The 20,676-nt window shown below is 38.8% G+C and overlaps 1 protein-coding gene across 1 annotated transcript; it reads right to left on the reverse strand.

Moving 5' to 3' along the window:
• Window positions 1–3,685: 3,685 nt before the first annotated feature.
• Window positions 3,686–18,830, reverse strand: LOC131404134 (guanylate-binding protein 2-like). The gene is made up of 11 exons (XM_058538459.1): window positions 18,655–18,830; window positions 16,704–16,912; window positions 16,058–16,185; window positions 15,000–15,109; window positions 12,348–12,544; window positions 11,758–12,000; window positions 9,317–9,597; window positions 7,781–7,993; window positions 5,593–5,695; window positions 5,098–5,291; window positions 3,686–3,976 (listed from the first exon to the last, which is right to left on the reverse strand). Exons 2-11 carry the CDS (start codon window positions 16,891–16,893, stop codon window positions 3,860–3,862), a joined length of 1,776 nt encoding a protein of 591 aa, XP_058394442.1. The 5' UTR covers window positions 16,894–16,912; window positions 18,655–18,830; the 3' UTR covers window positions 3,686–3,859.
• Between the last annotated feature and the right edge of the window lie 1,846 nt (window positions 18,831–20,676).

The following is a 20,676-nucleotide window of genomic DNA, read 5'->3' on the forward strand; positions in this document are numbered from 1 at the left end:
TGGCTTTCACAGTTAGATGTTTTGAGGCTCGTCTCTCTGGTGCAGGTCTTAAAAGTTGAGGTGCTAGACATGGGGTTCAAACCCTTCAATCCTCAAGGAGAAGCTCGGGGTTTTGAGTCCCTTCCTAATTAAGGGTCACTGCTCTGGGGGTGAGGTTTATTGTGAGATTAAGATGTTAAACATCAACCATAAGGTCAGAAGACAACGGAATATTAAATTGCTGGAAGAAAATAACTGTCAGCTGGATTGCATACAGGCTAAACTAAATGATCATGCCACTGTTAGGGTAAAATACATTTTCAAACATGCAAATATAGGGAGAGTGCTTCCTACTAAGAAATCCTCACTAAACAAATTTGTAAAAGCCAAACTTTAAGATCAAGAAAAATGATATCAGAAGAAACGTCTGACTTGTAACAGGTCACCTAGAAAAAAGATAGTGAGGAAAATATGGGTATTCTAAACATATATTATAGCACTTTAAATGAAATTTTTACTCTTTCATGGAATTTTGAAGGGCCCCAAAGGGTATAAACAATAGTTGCAGTACCATCAATTGTGAGAGTCCTAAGAGATTTAAACAGTTTTTCATAGCTCTTAGACCAAATTTCAACTCATGGTTCTATAAGAAGAAATGTGGAGACAGATCAGAAGAGATTAGTAGTGGAGAAATCCAATGGAGAGAGTTATTGGTGTGTGTTGATATCCCCTCCCTTTCCTCTCTCCTCCCCCTCACCATGGAGCAATGAGGGGTGTTGTTTCTCACTCTCTCCACAAGTTAAGTAGAGTTAAGATCTTCAAAGATCCTACTAGAAAGCTAACATGTGCTCCTTGGAGTTTGGGGACATTCGCATCGGTGCTCGATTCATGCCTAAACACTTCCAGTGGTCAGAGGCTGGCTGGAGTGGTTTGTGGCAACAGAGGGCAGGGAGAGGATTAGAGCTGGGAGCAGGCTACCCTTCCAGTGTTAAGCAGGTGCATATGAGGTTTTCTCCTGAGTGGATTCACTGGGTGGAGGGGGAGGTGTCTCTGGACTTGGATCATCTTGAAAGAAAGCCAGCCCAAGATGTCTCAATAGCAGGTGCAGTGACCTTAACACAGAGAGTAAATCTGTGGAAAAAAGTGAACCGCAAGAAGAAAGTGCTACTGGGAGGTTTCAGCAGGGAGATCAGCAAAGAACTCAAATCATCCTTATAGGTAAAAGATTGAAGTCACACCCAGAGGAACCAAAGCCAGCTTAGTAATGTATCATGTAAGATGGTTTCCTTTTCCCTATTCCCTGGACTTCAAAGTCACAACTTGAAAGTATCATAAACATGAACTAGTGTGCCTAGAGGGAGGCAGAGCTGGGTAATGAGAAGGAAACAAACATACTTCTTCTGTACTATGTGCTTGTAAGTCTGATCAGACCCTGGGGGGTGAAGAGGGGTGTTGGAAGCAAGAGGAAAATCTCTGAATCAAATTTGAGAGGGAGATTTTTAAATTTAGATCGAGTTGAACTTTTTATTTTATTTTGAAACAAAGATTATTCATTAACCTGAGAGTGACTAATAAACTAACGCAGGAAAGAATGATCCAATAAAATAATTTAAAGGGGCACTTTTGAGAAAGGATAAAATTGTTTTCTGCTTATATGGACCTAGATACAAAATGTTAACTGTTTAAAAAGTAATAACAATATCTTATTTATTTATTTATTTATTTGTGAGGAAGATCAGCCCTGAGCTAACATCCATGCTTCCATGCTAATCCTCTTCTTTTTGCTGAGGAAGACCGGCTCTGAGCTAACATCTATTGCCAATCCTCCTACTTTTCTTTTTTTCTTCCCCAAAACCCCAGTAGATAGTTGTATGTCATAGTTGCACATGCTGACTGTGGGACGTGGCCTCAGCATGGCTGAAGAAGCGGTGTGTCAGTGTGCGCCCGGGATCCGAACCCCGGGCCGCCAGTAGCGGAGCGCACGCACTTAACCGCTAAGCCATGGGGCCGGCCCCAATATCTAATTTAAGGAGTAAAATAAGCTACAGCTTAAATAGAAACAAAATGATATGTCAGATGGTGTGTGTTGGGGGCATTTGTTCTGTGGTCTTTTAAGGCTTTGTTAAGTATGACTGTCAAAAGATAAGAGTAACCTAAAGAATGTTAATAAAGTGTATGACTTACAATACTGGAAAAGTTAAAAAGAATATTGAAATATCATGGTACAGAGAAAAGATGAAAGTGTTATATGTGATGTACATGAAAATACTATTAAAAGTATTTTTATTTTAGTCCTAACATAAGATGTCTTTCAAGAGATCTACCCGGAAGAATTGGTTGACGTTAACACAGATGGAAATTTCTCTCATTATGAGTCTCTATTTTCCATAGTAGAAGATAAACAACTCCCATTCCTAGACTTTCCAATGGTGAGGCATGAAATTTAGATTCAGCCACACAGATGCTTCTCGTTGAGACTGAGATGGAGAAGGGAGTAACCCAAAGGTGAAACTTTTCGTGAGGGAGTTTGTTTACTACAAACGTGAAGGTGGAGGCGTCCATTTACCCAGAGCTGAGATTGGTGGAGCTTCTGCCATTTGATCTGGAGATCTTTGTGCCAGGTATTAATGGATGTGCTGTTTTCTCTTGAGTTGCCTTCACTGTGTGTTTGCTATTGTTCCTGGTGAAATAGCAGTAGAGGTTTGCTCTCTTGCTGTCCTGGAGAATCTGTCTGCTACCTAATAGTCTTAAAAATCAATATCTTTTTTATTTAAGTTAATGAGAAAATTCTGTTGGTTGCAATAAAGAACCCCTAAATGATACATATCCTGACACAATTGTGGTAGGTTAGTATTTTTGTGTTAATGAATTATTCTTGATTTTTCCTCTGTTTCTTGTCCTTCGAGGCTAGATGGTTACCCCAAATGACTCCCAGGACGTGAGGTCATAGCAGAGGGGAAGAAAGAAACTTGGAGTCAAGTTTTAGGTTTGAAGGATTATGCATCTTAGAGGAATGAAAAGGGATGCATGGAGCTTGAGTTAAAATTCCCTTTCTGTGACTGCAGAAGTTATTCTCTGAATGAAAGTTTGGGGGAAAAACTAAGGAAAGAAGAGTAGAAGAGAGAGATATAGAGTGGCCAGGAAATGGGACAGTAATTACCTAAAGGGATGTTATAGACAGAGAAGGAGGAGCATCCACTCATAAATCCATTTCTCACAGAGGCAAGCGCTTCCCCTACCAGTGTCCAGGATTCCCATCAGTGCCCACAGACCATGCAACTCTGCCCAACTGAGAACTGTGCACCATCTGCACCCTGAAGTTAATTGTCCCAGATCTCCCTTATTGGAAGTCATCAAGTAACCCAATGTCTACTTGGCAAGAGTAATGCTCAACTGTGCCCCATAGCTTTGTTCAGTCCCATCACATTTGTCCTGTGTTCACAACGCTCCAACGCTATCCTAGGACTAAAGTAAAGCCTTCAGTAATAGCATGGGGCTGAGGATATCTAGAAGGGTGGTGTATGTGTGGGAAAAATGTCTACCCTGAGCAGGACCTGGCTGATATCTCCCCATTGTAAAATGCATCGCAATTATACAATTTAACGTCTCTCTGGAGTCAATATTGCATGCTTTCAAATATATGTTCCAGTTAGGGAAGACACTAATCACTAGCACTATAATCAAGCATGAATTGAATCACTTTAAGTAACACAGTACCTTGATACTTTATTTCATCTTTGCAAATTTTATGGCTCAAGGAATACGCAAGCATCATGACTTCAAGTTTAGTTTAGGGGCAATTGTTTGGTGTTCTGAAGTTGCTCATTCAACTTATTGCTAGTGGAGGAGAGCTAGTTAGGAAATTATGTTCCCAGGATTTTTAGAGTATGTTACATCCTGGAGATGATTCTCTGCTTCTCCTCTTCATAGCCTCTATCTCCTGCTGAAGTTTCCTGCTTTCGTTCTGGAATCCCTCGTTGAGAAGTCGTTCCTGTTCCTAAAAGAGAAAGTGGAGACTGAACTCACACAACTTAAAACATTTCCCACACTTGCCAAATTATTTCCCCTGTCAGTACCCACATTAATCCCTCATGAGTTTTTGAAACTTATTTTTGAAATCCTCTCCTCCCTTAACTTCCATTATATCAATCTCTACTGAGTCTCCTATGCCTGCCAATAATTTTTGTGGGCTTTCTTTAGGTGTAGAAATGTTTTTTGCTTATAGTTTCTAAAATATCAGTGATCCAGAATTATATTCTTAGCCCTCTTCACCTGCATACAGCACAGTTTTTCTGGAGATAAAATCATTTTTTCCCTTCAACTCTGATCTACATAGTGTGGACTCAAATATATATCTAAGAAGGTAAAGAAGATGAGTGAGCTCCAGTGGGATGGTTACTACATGATTCAGAATCACGGCAGATGTTTAGTAGGGAATTTAGTACAAGTCTCCAATGTTTGGTGGCAGAGGTAATAAAAATAAGTAGAAGAGAACAGGGCCTGCATCGGTCCATACTGTATTTCTGAGTGTACATCCAGACTCGACATAGGCTAGGAGTAGGGCCTGGAGAACAGGAAGGAACTGGAGCCTGGGTATTTAATTATCTAGTTAATTGTGTAGACGGTCATGAAGTCTTCATATTTATCGAAGTGCCTCCAGAGATAGTCATAACAGGCATGGCAGAAACAAAAATCACTCTCGATGCCACTCAGTAGGAAAGACAGGCCAGGTATTTTTCCACAAGGTAAGACCAGAAAAGTTGATTATCTCTCATGAAATTTTAATTTCCTCATTTGAAAAATGAGAATGTAATAGTATCTGTAACATAACACGAGGATTTGATCACGAATGTCTGTGAAGCCATTGTGCAGTGCCTGGCAATGAATAGCTACTGTTTATTAATGACTTAGTAATGAAGGATTCTATGAGATTCTATCCTGCAAATAAATAGCCTTTAGTAACCAGAAATTGTCAGGGGTAGAAGCTGTAAGATACTGAAATGTCTACTAGTGTTTGGGCCAGAAAAGTCTTTAATCTGATGTAACGCTCTTAACTTCGAAGCAGTGTTTTTGAGTCAGCACAGTGGAAGATAAAGTGGAGATGATACAATCGAATACCTGAAGTTTGAGAGCAAGAGTCCTCTCTTCCTCTGCTCTCAACTGGGCCCGATCGCTCTCCATCTTCTCAGTCAATTGTTTCACATGTTCCTGATAACTCTTTTCTTTCTCTTCCATCATCTGCTCTTTCATCTTTTGCATTTCCTCCAACAGTTTCTTTGCAGCTTCTGCAGATTCAGCCTTTATACGCTCCACTGAGGAAGAAAAATAAGCAGACAAATATGTGGATTAAATTTTTATAGCCTTATTTTACCTTTCACCTTTTTTTCTATGTTTGTTTTATTCCTATTTCTTTGGGAAAACATCTTATAGTTTTTGCACTGAGTAACCAGAAGACAGATGATCATAAATACCAATTAAGGAAAAAATCCCCTAGAACTACGAACTATATTTGCTATTTTTTGCTCTCCAATGATAATTCCATATGGACAATATGGCTAACATTAACATTTCTAGGGCTTTCCAACTATCTAGTGTGTTTTCAGCTATTCTTACCTTCAATCTCTTTTTCCTTTTCTGAGAGTGACTGATCAGTTTGTAGAATTGCGTCAGCCACATCCTCCTTGGACTCCAAGTATTTCTTCAGTGTCTCTTCTGCCTAGAGATGCAGAGGAAGTTAGAATTAGGAAACTGCGGGTTAAAGCAAATGGAGCCTATGGGTTAAAGCAAAACCCAGCAATACATCTGTTCATTCAATTTAATTTTACCGCCCATGTAATAATCATTTTAGAATTTATACAGCATTTCAAACTAAACTGGCCTAAAACCGCACTCTGCATCCTCCCCTCAAACCTGTTTCATTCCCAATCACCCCAAGTTTAGTATTGTAATTAACAACTCTGATCTTCTAAAAAATCCTCTACAGTCACCCTTGATATTTTTTTTCCTCACACATCCCAAATAAATCATCAGCTAATCGTGTTTGCTCTAGCTTCAGAGTAAAACCAACCAGAACCCATCGCTTGTCACCTGCTCCTCCCGAAAGCCCTGGTCGTAGAAATCGCCATTTCTGCCTGGACCACTGCATTAGCTTCATAATTGGTCTCCCTGCTTCCACTCTTGCTTCCCTACAGTCCACTCTCCTCAGAGCAGCTATTATTATGCTATCTCCTTTTAAGAAAGATCACATCACTCTTATGTTCAAAACCCCCTGCTGATTTCCAACGCTTTCCAAGTAAAGTTCATACCTTGCTCAGTGTCTCTAAGGTACTACCTTGTTTGGCCTCTGGCCTCTGACCACCTCTCTGACCTCATCTCCTGCCACCTTTTCGTTTGCTCACTGCCCTTCTGCCATATTTCTTGCTATTCCTAGAACAGAAATCATTAATTCTCCTGGAATTTTCCGTTGTTTTACATTTTCTTCCCCTAGATGCCTGTTTGGCTCACTCCCTAACATCTTTGAAGATTCTACTGAAGCATCACCTCATCAGAGAGGACTTCTTTAAAAACATACATTCAAAATAGTACATTTCTTTGCTCTTCTCTACCCTCTTTTTCTTTTGGGCACTTGTTGTCGCTCTGATAGTGACTGCTAGAGTCATCCTAATGTTGTTCTCCCCTTTGTTCTTAGCACCAGAACTCTGAATTGTTTCCCCCCGGGCACATTGTGGGCCATTATAAAATGTTGCATTTTTTATTGAACATCCCTAGTAGCTGAGATGCCCATATGATGAAATTCTGGCCAATACCACTTAAGCAGAGGTGTTATATGGTACTCTGTGCAAATCATCTTAAAAAGAGTTGACCCAGAGACCTTTCATCCTTCTGTTTTTCCCTTTTCTTTCCACCTGTAATGTAGAACTAAGGAGTGAAACTCCAGCACCCATCTTAGACCATAAATTGACCTTGAAGTTGGGGGCTTTGTGCTAAGGTGCTGCAGAAGAAAAAGGAAGGGGCCTGGGACTGAGATGCTTGTGGAGTTGTCATAGCAACGTGGACTTCATCTTCCTCACTCTTGTAAACAAGAAAGAAAGAAGCATTTGTTCTTTTTTCCGCCATTCTCATTTCTTTTTTGCTTTTTTTTTAAATAATATATACCCAAACATACTTCTAACTTACATTACAAGATAGAACCTAATAGTGAAGAGCACAGAGTCTGCTGTGTGGATTTGTATTCCGGCTGTACCACTCTTTATCTGTATGTTCTTAGGTGAGTTCTTTTACTTCTCTGTGTCTAAATTTTCTTATTTATAAGATGAGGATATAAGATGAGGATGTATACTTCATAGGGTTGTTGTGAGAACTGAATGACTTAAGCCCATTCATTTCCTGAAATGTGATAAGCTCTACGTAAGTGTTAACTGTTGTTATTATTATTATTTTTGTCTGTAAGCTGTCATTTGTTTATTGCTGGTAAATAGTTTGATAGAACTTGTTTTTTAATTGCCTTAACACCAGAAACTTGACAAGACCTGGCATATAGTTAGGGCTGAATAGATAATTGCTGGATGATTGGGTGACTAAATTAATGAATGAGTTCTACAAACATTTTTGAGGACTTCATCTGTGCCTCCAAGGAGGAATCTGCTCTTCATGCCATGGTTGCCTCTCTCATGGAATAAATCAGTGAATGGATGAAAGAAAGGCAGAGGCACTATGTGCCAAACATATTTTGCTTGTTCCCACTGTAGTTTGAAAGAGTCATCTCAGCAAGTCCCAGAAATGGTGCTCAGTAGGCAGTTACCTGTATCCCCTTCCCGGGCACCTGGTAGTACTTATTCTTCAGCTCCTGTTTCTTCTGAATAAAGAGACAATAACCTCCTGGTTTAGAAAATGCCCCCTGCTTTACTTCTTCTTCTAGAGGACCGAAAATATCCTTAAGTAAGCCCAGGCAATAATCTGATGACACTTTCATGTTCTGCTTACAAAAGTCATCTCGCTTTGCTTCTAACCAGGCCTGTGAAGTGAGAAAAGAGCACAGACGGTATAGTAAGCCATGAGGAGGCTATTAATCAGACACAGATTACTAAGAAATGCTTCTCCTGCAGAGACTGGCATATAACAGGGCCAAACCCTTCACCTTGCTGTGAGATTCTAGAATATTCCTAAGAAGAGTGTTGATTTAAAAAAATATATCTACGTCTATGTTTGTGATGATCTGAAGCTCTTTTCCTGCTTCAGAGAATGAATCCCAAAGCACAGACACTTCTCCATATGAAACTTCTCTTTTCAAGTCTCTAATTTCGTGATAGTTTCAGGAGCACAAACGTCAAAGTAAGGCAGGCCTGTGTGGAGTTTCTGATTCCACCAGTTTGTGGCTTTGTGACACTTGACCTTTGTGAATTGTGGTTTCCTTGTTGGCAAAACAGGGGAAATTATATCCATCTCATAGATTTCATGTCAGGATTATATGCGGTGATGTAAAGTATTAAGCCCAGTGATTTTTCCATAAGTGCTCAGTAAAGGGTCAATGATTATTGGTGCATTCTTTAAAATGAGAATATTCTTGTATATTTTCTCAGTTTAAGGCTAATGAATCTTATGAAGATCGTACCCCAGGTATTTTCACTACTGAGAAAGTCTAATAGAACAGCATATTTACCTACATTGACTCATTCAAGAAAACTCATTTATCAAGCTTTTTTTTTTTAGTCTAGAAGGATGTCCATTATCTGCTGAACTTGACTATCTAGTTTCATCAGAACCTCTGAACGCATCAAGATGTAATTTGTAAACTCCTGCCTTGCAGGCCAAGGTAGGGATTGTCACTTGTCAACTGACTATTTGCCATGCAACAATCCTTCCTTAATTTGGAAGGACTCAGACTTGAAAACATTTTCAAACAGCATTCTCACGATTGGTTTTTGTTTCTTGACTTTCTTAATGTTTTACTGTTGCCTTATATTAAACACAATTTAATTGTGCATTTTTAGGGTTTTCAAAAAGAATGAAATTCTCCCAGATTATTAGCAGGGAATACGAAAGCACTGTGTCTTTGATTAACTTTAAAAGAGAAAATAAATTAAAATAATCTGATATAAATGGAGTTTTACAATTTACCTATTTGTTTAAAATATGGCATCCAGAGGAGGAAAATAAACGTAGTCAGTTATGGTACCATAGTCCACAGGCCTAAGGCTAGGAGTGTTCTATTCTTTTAGCAATGATTGCAAACAAGTACACATAACTAAGTGCTATATCCTTGGGTCTAGGAAGAGCCACTCAAATCAAGGAAGGCCCGGATTTTTCTGCCTCCCACAAACTAGAACAGCAAATATACCCCTAATTCTTTCTGGAACTTTTGGTCCACATCCTTGAAAGACTTTTTCATGAAGACTTCGATGGCCTCTTTCTCACTGGCCCTATGCAGGTCCAGCAGCTCCTGGAGGGTTTCCGTGGGCAGCTGCACCTTCTGGCTCATCTGCTGGTCATAGTGGGCCATGGCCTTTTGCACTGCGGCTGAGTTCTCTATCTGGGCCAAGGTCAGGACCGCGTTCTCCATGCAGGGCAGATCCCCACTGCTGATGGCATTGATGTAGGTCAGCACCAGCTTCTCCAGACCTACCAAAGGAAATTAAAAAAAAAATAGTGAATATCTGTTGGTGAGAGAGGAATAAACCATATTCTGTATAGTCCTGAGAATGTAAATTAAATTATTTTATTATTTGGAATCAACTGCTAGAGTATTTTGTATGCTTTTCAAGCGTCACAAACAATAGTTTTAAGGATTCTCTGAAGGAGAAAAGTGATGGACTATTTTGTTAACCTCTAGGTTCAGAAGTGTTTAAAGCTTCTCTTTCCTCTTCCTTCCCTCGCCCAAAAGGAAGATGTTGAAAGGAATAGATCAGAATAAGGATATTGTGGGACCAAAATACTAGGTCTTGATCTTTTCTTAGCCTTCTAATCGCTCTCTTTTTTTCTGCCTTCTTTTCCCCTCCTTCCTCACTTCTAATTCATGAAAACGGTCAAGGAGAAAACTTAGCTTGTGAGTGTGTGTGTGTGTGTGTGTGTGTGTGTGTGGTGCAGGCCACTAGTCCTGTGTCTGGCCTAGATAAATGGGTCTTCCTAGATACTCTCTCATCAGAGCTACATGAAGTGTTACCAACTCATCTAGGTTTATCCTGAAAACTGAAAATCTCACATCCCAGGAAATCTCAACCTTGGGAAAACTGGAGTGGTTGGTCACCCTACAACTAGCAGTGCTCTGGGACTCAATCCTGGGCCTTCTCTTCTCTTTCTATAATTTTTAGTACCATTTATATGGATAGTTGTAGATTTTGTTCCTACTTTGACTTGATTTTTAAGCCTTAGATTTGTATATTGAAATATCAACACGATATCCATTCCTGAATACATGAAAGGAAAATTAATAGTAAAGAATCTAAATCCAAACAACTTTATCTACTCTGAAAAACTATTCTTACCTGAGACATTCCTCTCATTCCTCTCAAATAACATCCATTCAAGCAGTTTCTTAAGTTCAGAACCCTGGAGTCAGGCTTGACACTTCCTTCTAATTTCCTCCACACCTCCATATTCTCTCCATTATCAAGTTTTATGGATTTGGCATTCAAAACATGTGTGCATTTCTCCATTTGGACCATCTCCATTGCCATAATCTTAGCCTGACATAATCCCCATTTATTATTAAAATATTGCATATATCATTCATCTTCTCATTGCCTCCTTTACATCCCTCCAACACATTATCTACAAAATACTCAGAAGGATAGTTTTAGTATATATGTTAAATATATATAAATTAGATAACTTTGTAAAGTTTCTTTTTAAATTAGATAACTTTACCTCTCTGCCTAAAATTCTTCAAGATCCTCCCATTGAGCTTAAACTCTAAACTCCTACCAGTCCTTCAAGTACTGCCCCCTGCATACTCTCCAATCATGACACCACTCTTATTCACTGTACTCTTGTTCACATCACACTGTTTTTTACTTTCCTGAATTTGCGGAGTTCTTTCCTGTCTCAGGCCTTCTCACATGATATTATCTCTGTCTGCAAAGCTTTTCTGACTGGTCTTCTGGTTACCTTCTACTCATTTTTAATTTATCATCTTACATGTCACTGTCAGAGACAAATATTCTTTTCATTTGAATCTAAATTATCTCCCACATGCTTACACTCCTTACTCTCTCATAGCAGTCTATTATTTTGATTTATTGTTCTTGTCACTATTTATCATTATGATTTAAAAAAATTAAATATCTTTTGCTCCTGTTGTGCTGGAATGAGGATAGAAATAAAATATTTTTATCTCCCACTACACCCCATGTTTAGTGCATCGCAGGCATTCCTAATCAATACAAATATTTCTGAACAGATGAAGAAGAGAACTGTGCTAGAGTTAGTGGCAATGCCTCACATACATGGAGTATTTACCTTTTCATGACTTAGTCAATCTATATAGGTCTCCTGGAAGGACAGAACATAATTAGGCAGCCGAGAAGTTGATGGAGAAGGTTACGACACTGGAATTGGATTCTGCTTCTTTTTCTTTATTCATCTTGCTTGTATGAATATTAGATGATATAGATAATAGTTTTCGTTCCCATGTAAAGTTCACAACGTGATCCTTGTGGTGTGTTTTCTTTGGCATCATTAGATTGTGTTTTTGTCAGAAGTAACCCTTATGTCTCCCTCTTTGTTCTCTACAATGGGCAAAAGCAAAGTCCAGGTAAGAAGCAGAGAGTGAGAGGAACTTACGAGGTCCATTGACGGTGATGCCGCCTGAGAGAGTCTTGGGCGTGGAATGGTCGAGGATGTAGGAGCAGAAGTCTGCAACTTGTTCTCTGAATTCGGGGTTCAGATCTTCCTCCTGTAGCTGCTCCAGTTGGGCAAGGTACTTCCTCTGAGCAGGACGATCAAAGATGAAGCACTTCTTCTTTGGGAAGAACTTTCGGATGCACAACCGAGGTTCATTAAAGCTTTTACTTTTTTCATCCTTACCTAGAGGAATGAAACCTAGAGGTAGTACAACTTCAGACTAACTACCTCAAATATATGACCCTTCAACTTTGCAATTTGCACAAACCCTGTGTAAAGAGATAAAAATTTACTAATAATGGATCAGAAATTCAAAAATTAAAGGGGTAGAGAAATTAAATTTCTTTCTCCAAGAAGAAAGAGGTAGCAAAATTAGAGCTGATTGATTCAGCCAAGGAATGTTTTCATTTCCTCTAACAGACCAGCCAGGGTAACACATTATGAAATTTTAATTTTAAGCACCTACACATAAATAGTCATTCTGATATTGTTTTCTCTTTTTATGTTACCCAACTATCAGTCCCAGTAACCTGGCTTTAGCTTCAGTGACAGCTCCAGGTACTCATCAGCAGTGATGGGTTGTCCATTTGCTTCTAGCTCCAGGGAGAAATCTCTGAGAGTCCACACAAAGGTTGGAAAGAAGCTAACAAATTCAGCTGAGTCTTCAACCTCACTGTTATCAGGTGAGGATTTTGCCTTGATTAGATCTGTCAGCTCTGTCACATAGCTGAAATGCAAACATAGGAAAACTGCAGAAAAGAAGTAGAACTTTTTATGCTGTATTTTCTCTGAATGCTTATTTAAGATAACTTTTTTCTTAATTAGCTCATGCATGCATTCATTCATTCATTCCACAAACATTTATTAAGCACTTATTTGAACCAGGCCCTGTCCTAGAGACTAAGAATATTGCAATGAATGTGACAATGCTACCATCATAGAGCTTACATTCTAATGAGGGAGACAGACGATAAACAAGCAAACAAAAATGTAATAAAATATGAGATATCGATAATAATTGTCTTGAAGAACAGTGAACCAAGCTAAAGATTAGAGAATAACTGTGTGTCTCTGCATGTGGTGCTGGTTTATGTGGTTGTTCAGGTGAATTCTCTCTGAGGTGATTGCTGAGCACTGATCTGAATGAATTGTAGGAGCCAGCCATGCACAAATCCAACGGAGGAACATTCCAGGCAGAGGAAATGGCCCTTGCAAACCCTCAGATAGGAAATCACTGAGTGTGTCTAACATATAGCAAGAAGGCCAGTGTGGCTAGGGCAGAAGTCCTAGAATGGATGGGGTCCAGACCATGTAAGCTCTGTAAGCCATAGAAAGAGTTTGAATTTTAACCTAAATTGAATGGGAAGGCTTTGATCTGAGACGAGATATGACCTGATGCTTGTTTTTAAAGCATTATTCTGGCTGGTGTTGCATCTGTGAGAGTCAAGAGTGTAAGCAGAGAGAAGGGTTAGGTAGTTAAGGAGGTAACTCAGACGAGAGAAGGCGGAAGCTTAGACTAGAGGAAGTGGTGAGAATTGGTCAGTCTGGGTAAGTACCTTTGACAGTGGAGCTGCCAGGACTTGCCGACTAATAGTTTCTAGAATATGAAGAAAGGAATTATCCAGGATGAATCCTAAGTTTTTGATCCAAAAACCTGTGTGAATGCTTTCGAAGTTTATCACGATGGTGAAGGAGTACTTTTGGACAGGAAAATTAAGAGTTCTGTCATTTTACGTGTTAAATTTGAGATGTCTCTTACACATCTAAATGGAGACATGTAAGTGGCTAGATATACAAGTTTGCACCTGACAGCAGTGGTCATGATTGCATACACAAATGCTACGGCAATTGACACATAGGTGCTACTGGATAAGATTGCTGGATGAGATTGCCTAGGGACTGAAAATCTAGGGAAAATAGATGTCTAAGAATTAAAGAATTATAATATTTAGAAGCCAAGAAGAGAAAGAAGATGCAAGAAAGTAAACAGGAAAAGTATAGCCAATGAGGAATGTTTAATATTCAGAAAACTGTGGTATTCTAGACACCAAAAGAACCCAGTGTTTTAGACAAGAGGTAGAGATTAACTTCATACAATGCTACGGAGGGGTCAAATAATATGAAAACTAACCATCTGATACAGGATCATGTAGGCAATGTTGACCACAGCTAATTCAGGCTTGAAGCTAAATTTATAGAAATGTTGAAGTTGTTGGGTAATGATCAAAACTGGGTCATATAGGAGAGTGGAGGATAAACATATGAAGATGCGATGGAACTGAGACGCCAGATGTTAGATGAATTTCTTTTGGTTGTTAAAGTCTCTAAGAATACAGTGAACTAGGAGCTAAAATTTTTAACAAGTTAAGGGTGTGTTTTTAGGGAAGTTGGCAGATGACTGCAAGCAAAGGATAGCATAGTCTCAGTGTATGTGCTTCAAAGAAGCTTCTCTTTCTTTTCTGCGAGGAAAGATTCACCCTGAGCTAACATCTGTTGCAAATCTGCCTCATTTATTTTCCTCCCCAAAGCTCCAGTTCATGGTTATATATCCTAGTTGTAAGTAATTCTGCTTCGTCTGTGTGAGGGGCTGCCACAGCATGGCAACTGACTGATGGTTGGAGTGGTGCGCCGAACTTTTAACCACTAGGCCATCAGGGCTGGCTCAAAGTTCCTCTTTTTAATAAGAGAAGAATGAGAAGGTATCTGGAAACTCTTATAGGGAACAAAGAGGTTATCTCACTTTTTGGGGACCTATGATATGCAAGCTATGGGAGAAAAAAAATTACCACTTAAGACCACTTGAGATGTCTATAGGGGAAACAAGGTCCGCAGGGTATAGACGGAACACAGTTAGAAGGAAATATTTAGAGAAGATGGTAAGGATATAGAGATTTGCTGAATAAGAGCATGAGTTCTAGAGTATGTTGAGGGTTTCTCAATGGAGATTAAGTCAGATAGAGAATGTGCAGAGCCTTGTACAGCTAAGTGCCTAAAGATAATGTGTGACCAGAAAGGCTTGGACTTCTGGGGGTGGTTGAAGTAAACTGAGACGTTGAGCATAATGGGATTAGTTAAGGAGGGGACATTTGAATTCTTCTGCAGTTGCCCACAGCTGTACCACGTAAAAATATGATGGTGTTATTTTCTAGATTTAATGTTGTTCTGGCCCACAAAAAGGATACTGCAGTTGGTCCATGGCCTGCTGGTTGATGGTTCCCATACTGTTGTATACAAAGGTGCTGCTCAGGAGGACAGCCAGGGCAAAGATCCAGGAATCATTCTGGTTGTCTCCCTAAAAGTCGTTGTAAAAGCCATATAGAAGAGTGACTAAGAACACGTGATTTCAATTCAGATGGACAAAGTCTGAACTCAGCTCTGTCTCTATTTAACTGTAGAAACTTCTCGAGGCAAATGTTTTCCATCTGTACGATGAATTTATGAACTTTAAATTCCTGGTGTCATGAAATTTAAATAAGGCATTGTGTATAAATATACATGAGAGTGTAAAGCACATAAGCACTTAGTAGTAGCTATTATGATCAAGTAATAAAATTCAAACAGATCTCCCGAACTTAGATTCTGATCCTATTCCGTTCCCGTGACATGTCATGGTAAGGAACTTTTCAGACAGTAGTTAAAATATGCCCCTTAATAAGAGTTTTCTAAGTCTAGTACCTTTAAGAATAATAATGTATGATCCTATATGAACATAGATGTTGTCATCAGATCTTATACTTTGCTTTTCTTACTAGTCGTGCAACTGTGTGTAAGGTCACTTTTACCATCTCTCCCATTGTGAAAAGTCTGACGTGTTTGTAAAATGTCTAATGAGGTGGAGAGTCACCTTTAGCAGCCTCGCCAAAACATTGTCCTACAATATTAAAGAAAAATGACTAAAAATATCATAGGCAATTATTTTGCGCGTTGCACAACCTATCATTTGGCCTTACTGTCCACTCTGAATGCTTATATGTGTGGCCAGGTGGGCTTCAGCATTGAAGGCAGGCAACAGCTCTTGAATTAACCTGTTACTCTCACAATTTATGCTTACTTTCCTCACATAAGGCTCCCTTTGGTTGGCTTCAAATTAGACCCAAAGTCAACCTTGACCACTACCAAGTAAATGAAAAGAATAACACATTAATATGATAAGTTTGAAGCATAAATCAAGGTGGGGAGGGATAGTGCAAGGAGGGCTACTGATATGATATAAGTAGGATTTAAAAGATTTCTTTTTTACCTTCTCTACATCCCCCAGGCCCTCGGTGTCAAGCAGAACTAGAGTGTGGTTTGGCTTCTCGGGATGAGGCACACACCACATCCAGATTCCCTTCGTGTGAGACTGCACCGTGGACCCCAGGGAGAAGCCTGAAAGGGGGAGTGGGGATAAGAGGACGTGGAGTTTTAATATCAGGTGGATCAGGAAATTGAGATAAAAGTTAACAAAATCAAAGTTAAAAGAGATAAATGAAACCACGATCAGTATCAATCTTAACTACAACCAGAAAAATAGGGAAATTAGAATATCCAATACAAACTGAAATATTGATTTTATCTTAAAGATCATTATAAGCTTGATGTTAATACATAAACATTTTAGTATTTTCTAGTTTATTATTATGTGTATTAATTTTCTTTATTACTACCTTATTCTTTCCAGAAAGACACATTTATACTTTAAAAGGGGAAATGAAAGCAAAGTGGGAAGAGTGAGTTGACTCCTATCTTCCAGAGCAGAGTAAATGTAAGGAGCCCATCAGTGCATTGAAAGTTAGGTTTCAATACTCCTCGCCATCTCCAACTTGCTCTCCTCGCATCACTGAACTCAGTGTTGGCAGTGTATGTGGACAGAGGGGACTCGGCAGAGCTTTGCTGGTGCCACTCACCCTTTTTCTTCCCAGCCAGCTTGTTCATCAGGTAGGACTTGCCTGTGCGGTAGAGGCCCACGATAGCCACCACCACAACAGGCTGTGAAATGGCAGAGAGGATCTTCAGAGCTTCCTGATTAGCCACTAGTCGCCCGTTAGTGTTCTCAATGAGGCACACTGGACCTGGCATGTGGATCTCTGAGGCCATGTTCACAGTGTTCCTTTGCCTGCAAGGGAAGAGATGGGATGACTTAGAGTTTCCAGTCTAAGTAGATCAAGAACTTTCACCAGGTTATTTTGCATTTGGAAGATAGAGGCATAAAATTCCCCAACATAGCCAAAGTTTTGTGTGTAACAATGAGATAGACGAGGGGAGCCATCATTTTAGAAAGTTACAAAAGTATTACCAAAATAGTCCATTGAAAAGAATATTGGTATGACAGTGACTTATCAACACTCAACCACTTTCACAATCAAAATTTTTTGTTTAATTTACCATCGAAAACTTTCATTTTGGATTCTCATTAAAAATTTACACTATACATTAAATGGAGAATAGAATAGGATTTAAAGAAATTTATTTTACATTTTGGCTATATGTAAGAAATTCAATCTTATTTTATTTATTCATTAATTCTTAAAATGAATAAACACATACATGAATAAATGTTTCATTCTTTGGTGTGTGCCCTTTTAGACAATTTCCAGATATTTTAAATGTGTGTGTGTTTCCACTAGTTATGCTTTTTTTCGCTGGAATGAAGGTCCACAGAACTCCTCACACTGCCATTCTGGAAGTGGAACCACTATAACTCACCGTTCCAAATTTTATAAAAATATATGGCCATGTGAAACACGTGACTAGGGACCCATCCAAAGCCTTGGAATGGGCTTGTGCAAGCAAGGGACGCTGAAGCTTAATCTTCATTTACAATAAGTTAGCCTCCAACTAAGTGGGGGTATGACTGCACAGTTGCAAATACTGAATGTTGCTAAAAGAAATGTGTGTTTGTATGTGCGTGTAAGGGAACAAAAGACTGTGAAATATGGATGAAAATATCAGGAGGCAGATCAGGAGAGCTAGAGAGGAAGTTGTTCAAGGAAAAATCTATAATTTCCAGCTGTACAATTCTAAGTTTTCTGTTTTGTTCCGTTTCTCCATTTGGTAGAGGAGAAGGAGAATGAGGAAGAGGAAGAAGAGGGATAGGGATGGGGTGGCATAGGGAGGGGGAGGGACAGGGAGAAGGGGAGAAGGAGATGAAATGAAGAGGGAAAGCCATCAAACAAGTAGGTTAATGAAGCTAGTTCTGTGCCAAGGAATTCAGGAGAGATGTTTTCAGAAGGCAGGATCAAAACTGCATGACAGCACAGAGAGGTCAATGTAAACAAAGATGTTGGCTTTAGTGATGGGCTCCCCTAGAGTCTTGAAAGAGGAAGCTTTTGAGTAAGGTAGTTGGGCCCAATTGTCTTCAACAGCATCAGATGGCTGTTGACACTGCATCTCATTTACTATTCTTTCCTTCTCACGAAAATAACACACTCATAGCCCTTTCAATTTCTTAGCTGCAGTCAGATCAGTATCAAGCAAGTTCCACGAAAGACAATGATAATTTAATTGTGTCCCCAGTCAACACGGACAATATCAACAAAGAAAAAGACAATCTTAATGCATTTCCACCTCTCAGTTTAGCCCCACATCTGCCGGTGCCTAATTTAACACAAGCACAATAGTGACACGTAGGGACATGTTGCCACTTGATGGTGCCAGGATTTCATCTGATCTCTTGTCTCACATCAGGCTCAGCTGCAGCCTATCTTGATGCTGGTCATTTTTTAGAAAACGTAACTGGCCCTTATAAACCCTTTCCCACTTCTGCCGCAATCTTATCGTAGGCTCCATTTCCCAGAGCAAAACTCCTTTAGTGCTCCATAGAAAGCTGCTTTGTGAGAAAATAGTAAGAATTCTTACCTGTTTTCTCCCCTCAGTTGATGTGGAGTGGTTATGCAATTTCTCTGTCTCTCACTGGAACGTTGGACTTTTATTTCAATCGTCCAATGTTGTGAGGTTTCTGGATTTCCTTTAGAGAACAGATACTTACAAGCAAAGCAACTTTTATAACAGATATAGAGGAATATGAAACTGAAAGCACTAAGTACAAACCAATAATTCAACAACCATAAAAGGAATTTATGGAAATTGTGTACAAGGGTTTAACACGATTTCTCAACTAGAATCTTTATATATTTTTTTGAAAGAGATCTTAGAGATCATTTGCTATTTAAAAAAATGTCCATTAGATGTTTAAATATAGTAGAATGTAGTTCAAGATTGGGGGTCAGTTTGAGGAGCCTAGAATGAGGAAGCATCATATTAATTTTTAGGTCTAATTCCCTTTAATAATGGCCACACTCAGAGTGGAACTGGTTCCTTATTTATACACTCAGTAAGTGAAGACAAGGACATGTCTTACACACTATGTCATAAACACCCAGCACCTAGCCCAGCATCTGGTACTGAATATCCAGTGTACAGGTAGGTGGGGCCTCCATGATTTACACATATGTTCCAGGCTCAGTACTGACTTCTTCACATGGCTTGTATAACCAATATCTCATAACAAACATTTCCCCATGATTTTTTAGAAACTGAAGCACAGAATGATTTAACGTCTTGTCCAAAATCATAGGACAAAAGTAATCTGAAGTGAATCGTTCTTGATCCCAAACCCTCCTGTTAAGCCACTTCACTATACGTTCTGCCTTTCTGTGTTTGCTGAGTGAATAGCAATAGTAGAAACAGCTTTATTTCCTGATTGTTTTCCAAGAGCTAGATATGTTACAGGTCTAATTCGATCCTGACTATAGTCATGTGAAATAAGTGGCCTTGTCTCCATTTTACCTTGAAAACAGGGAATCTGAGAGAGGGAGAACCAGAAATTGTAAGTAAGAAAGTTAATATAACAATCCCTATAAATTTATTCTTTTTCCTTCAGCTTCCTTAAAAGACAAAAAGTTATATAAATCAATAATTATAGCAACAGTATAGTATAACTCCAGTATAGTATTACTAGAGTTGTAATATATATATATATATATATATATATATATATATATATATATATATATATGTCAGCACAAAAAGGGAGAAGAGGGGATAGAGTTATGGAGTTACAGGAGTAACAATTCTGTGTCTTACTGGAATTAATTTAGCATAAATTTGAGACATATTCTGAGAAGTTATATATATATATAAATGGTTAGCCCTGGAGCAACCACTAACAAAACAAGGGATCTCAAACTAATATCCTTTCACTTTAAGACTCTGGTAAAAGAAGAGCAAACTAAATCTAAAGCAAGCAGAAGAAAGAAAATAATAAAGATTTTTGTAAATGAATGTAGTGAAATTAACAAAATAGAGATAGAGAAAAATCAATGAAACCTAAAGCAAGTTCTTTGAAAAGACCAAGAAAATTGACAAACTTTTAGCTAAACTGGCCAAGCAAAAAAGAAGACTCAAATTAGGAATGAAATAGAGGACATTACCTTTGACTTTACAGAAATAAAAAAGATTATAAGGCAATACTGTGAACAACTGTATGCCAAAAACTGTATGCCAACAAATTAGTCTTAAAAAGTGGACAAATTCCTAGGAAGACACAAACTACCGAAACTGTCTCTAGAAGAAATAGCCCATCTGAACAGACATAACAAGTAAAGAGATTGAATTACTAATCAAAAAACTACCACCAAGAAAAGCTCAGGCCCAAATGGCTTCACTGGTGAATTCCACCAAACATTTGAAGAAGAATTAATACCAATTCCTCACAAACTTGGCAAAAAATAGAAGAGGACTGTACCCCAATCCCCAAACGCTATCTTACCACGTTTACCTTCTTTCTCTGGATGAACTATTTGAGAGTTAGTTAGCGACATATTCCATCTTTACTCCTAAATAATCCAGCATGTATTTTCTAAAAAAAAAATTATTTTA

Source organism: Diceros bicornis, chromosome 4, assembly GCF_020826845.1.
Source record: "Diceros bicornis minor isolate mBicDic1 chromosome 4, mDicBic1.mat.cur, whole genome shotgun sequence".
Lineage (NCBI taxonomy): Eukaryota > Metazoa > Chordata > Mammalia > Perissodactyla > Rhinocerotidae > Diceros > Diceros bicornis.

Excerpts from the sequence above, each read along its gene's own strand:
- LOC131404134 (XM_058538459.1), bottom strand. The coding sequence starts at position 16,893 with ATGGCCTCAGAGATCCACATGCCAGGTCCAGTGTGCCTCATTGAGAAC. Across the intron at positions 7,994-9,316 it reads AGTTCCAGAAAGAATTAGGG|GCCTGGTTAGAAGCAAAGCG; the intron begins GTATATTTGCTG and ends CTCACTTCACAG. Across the intron at positions 5,696-7,780 it reads TGCCCGGGAAGGGGATACAG|GCAGAAGAGACACTGAAGAA; the intron begins GTAACTGCCTAC and ends CTGCATCTCTAG.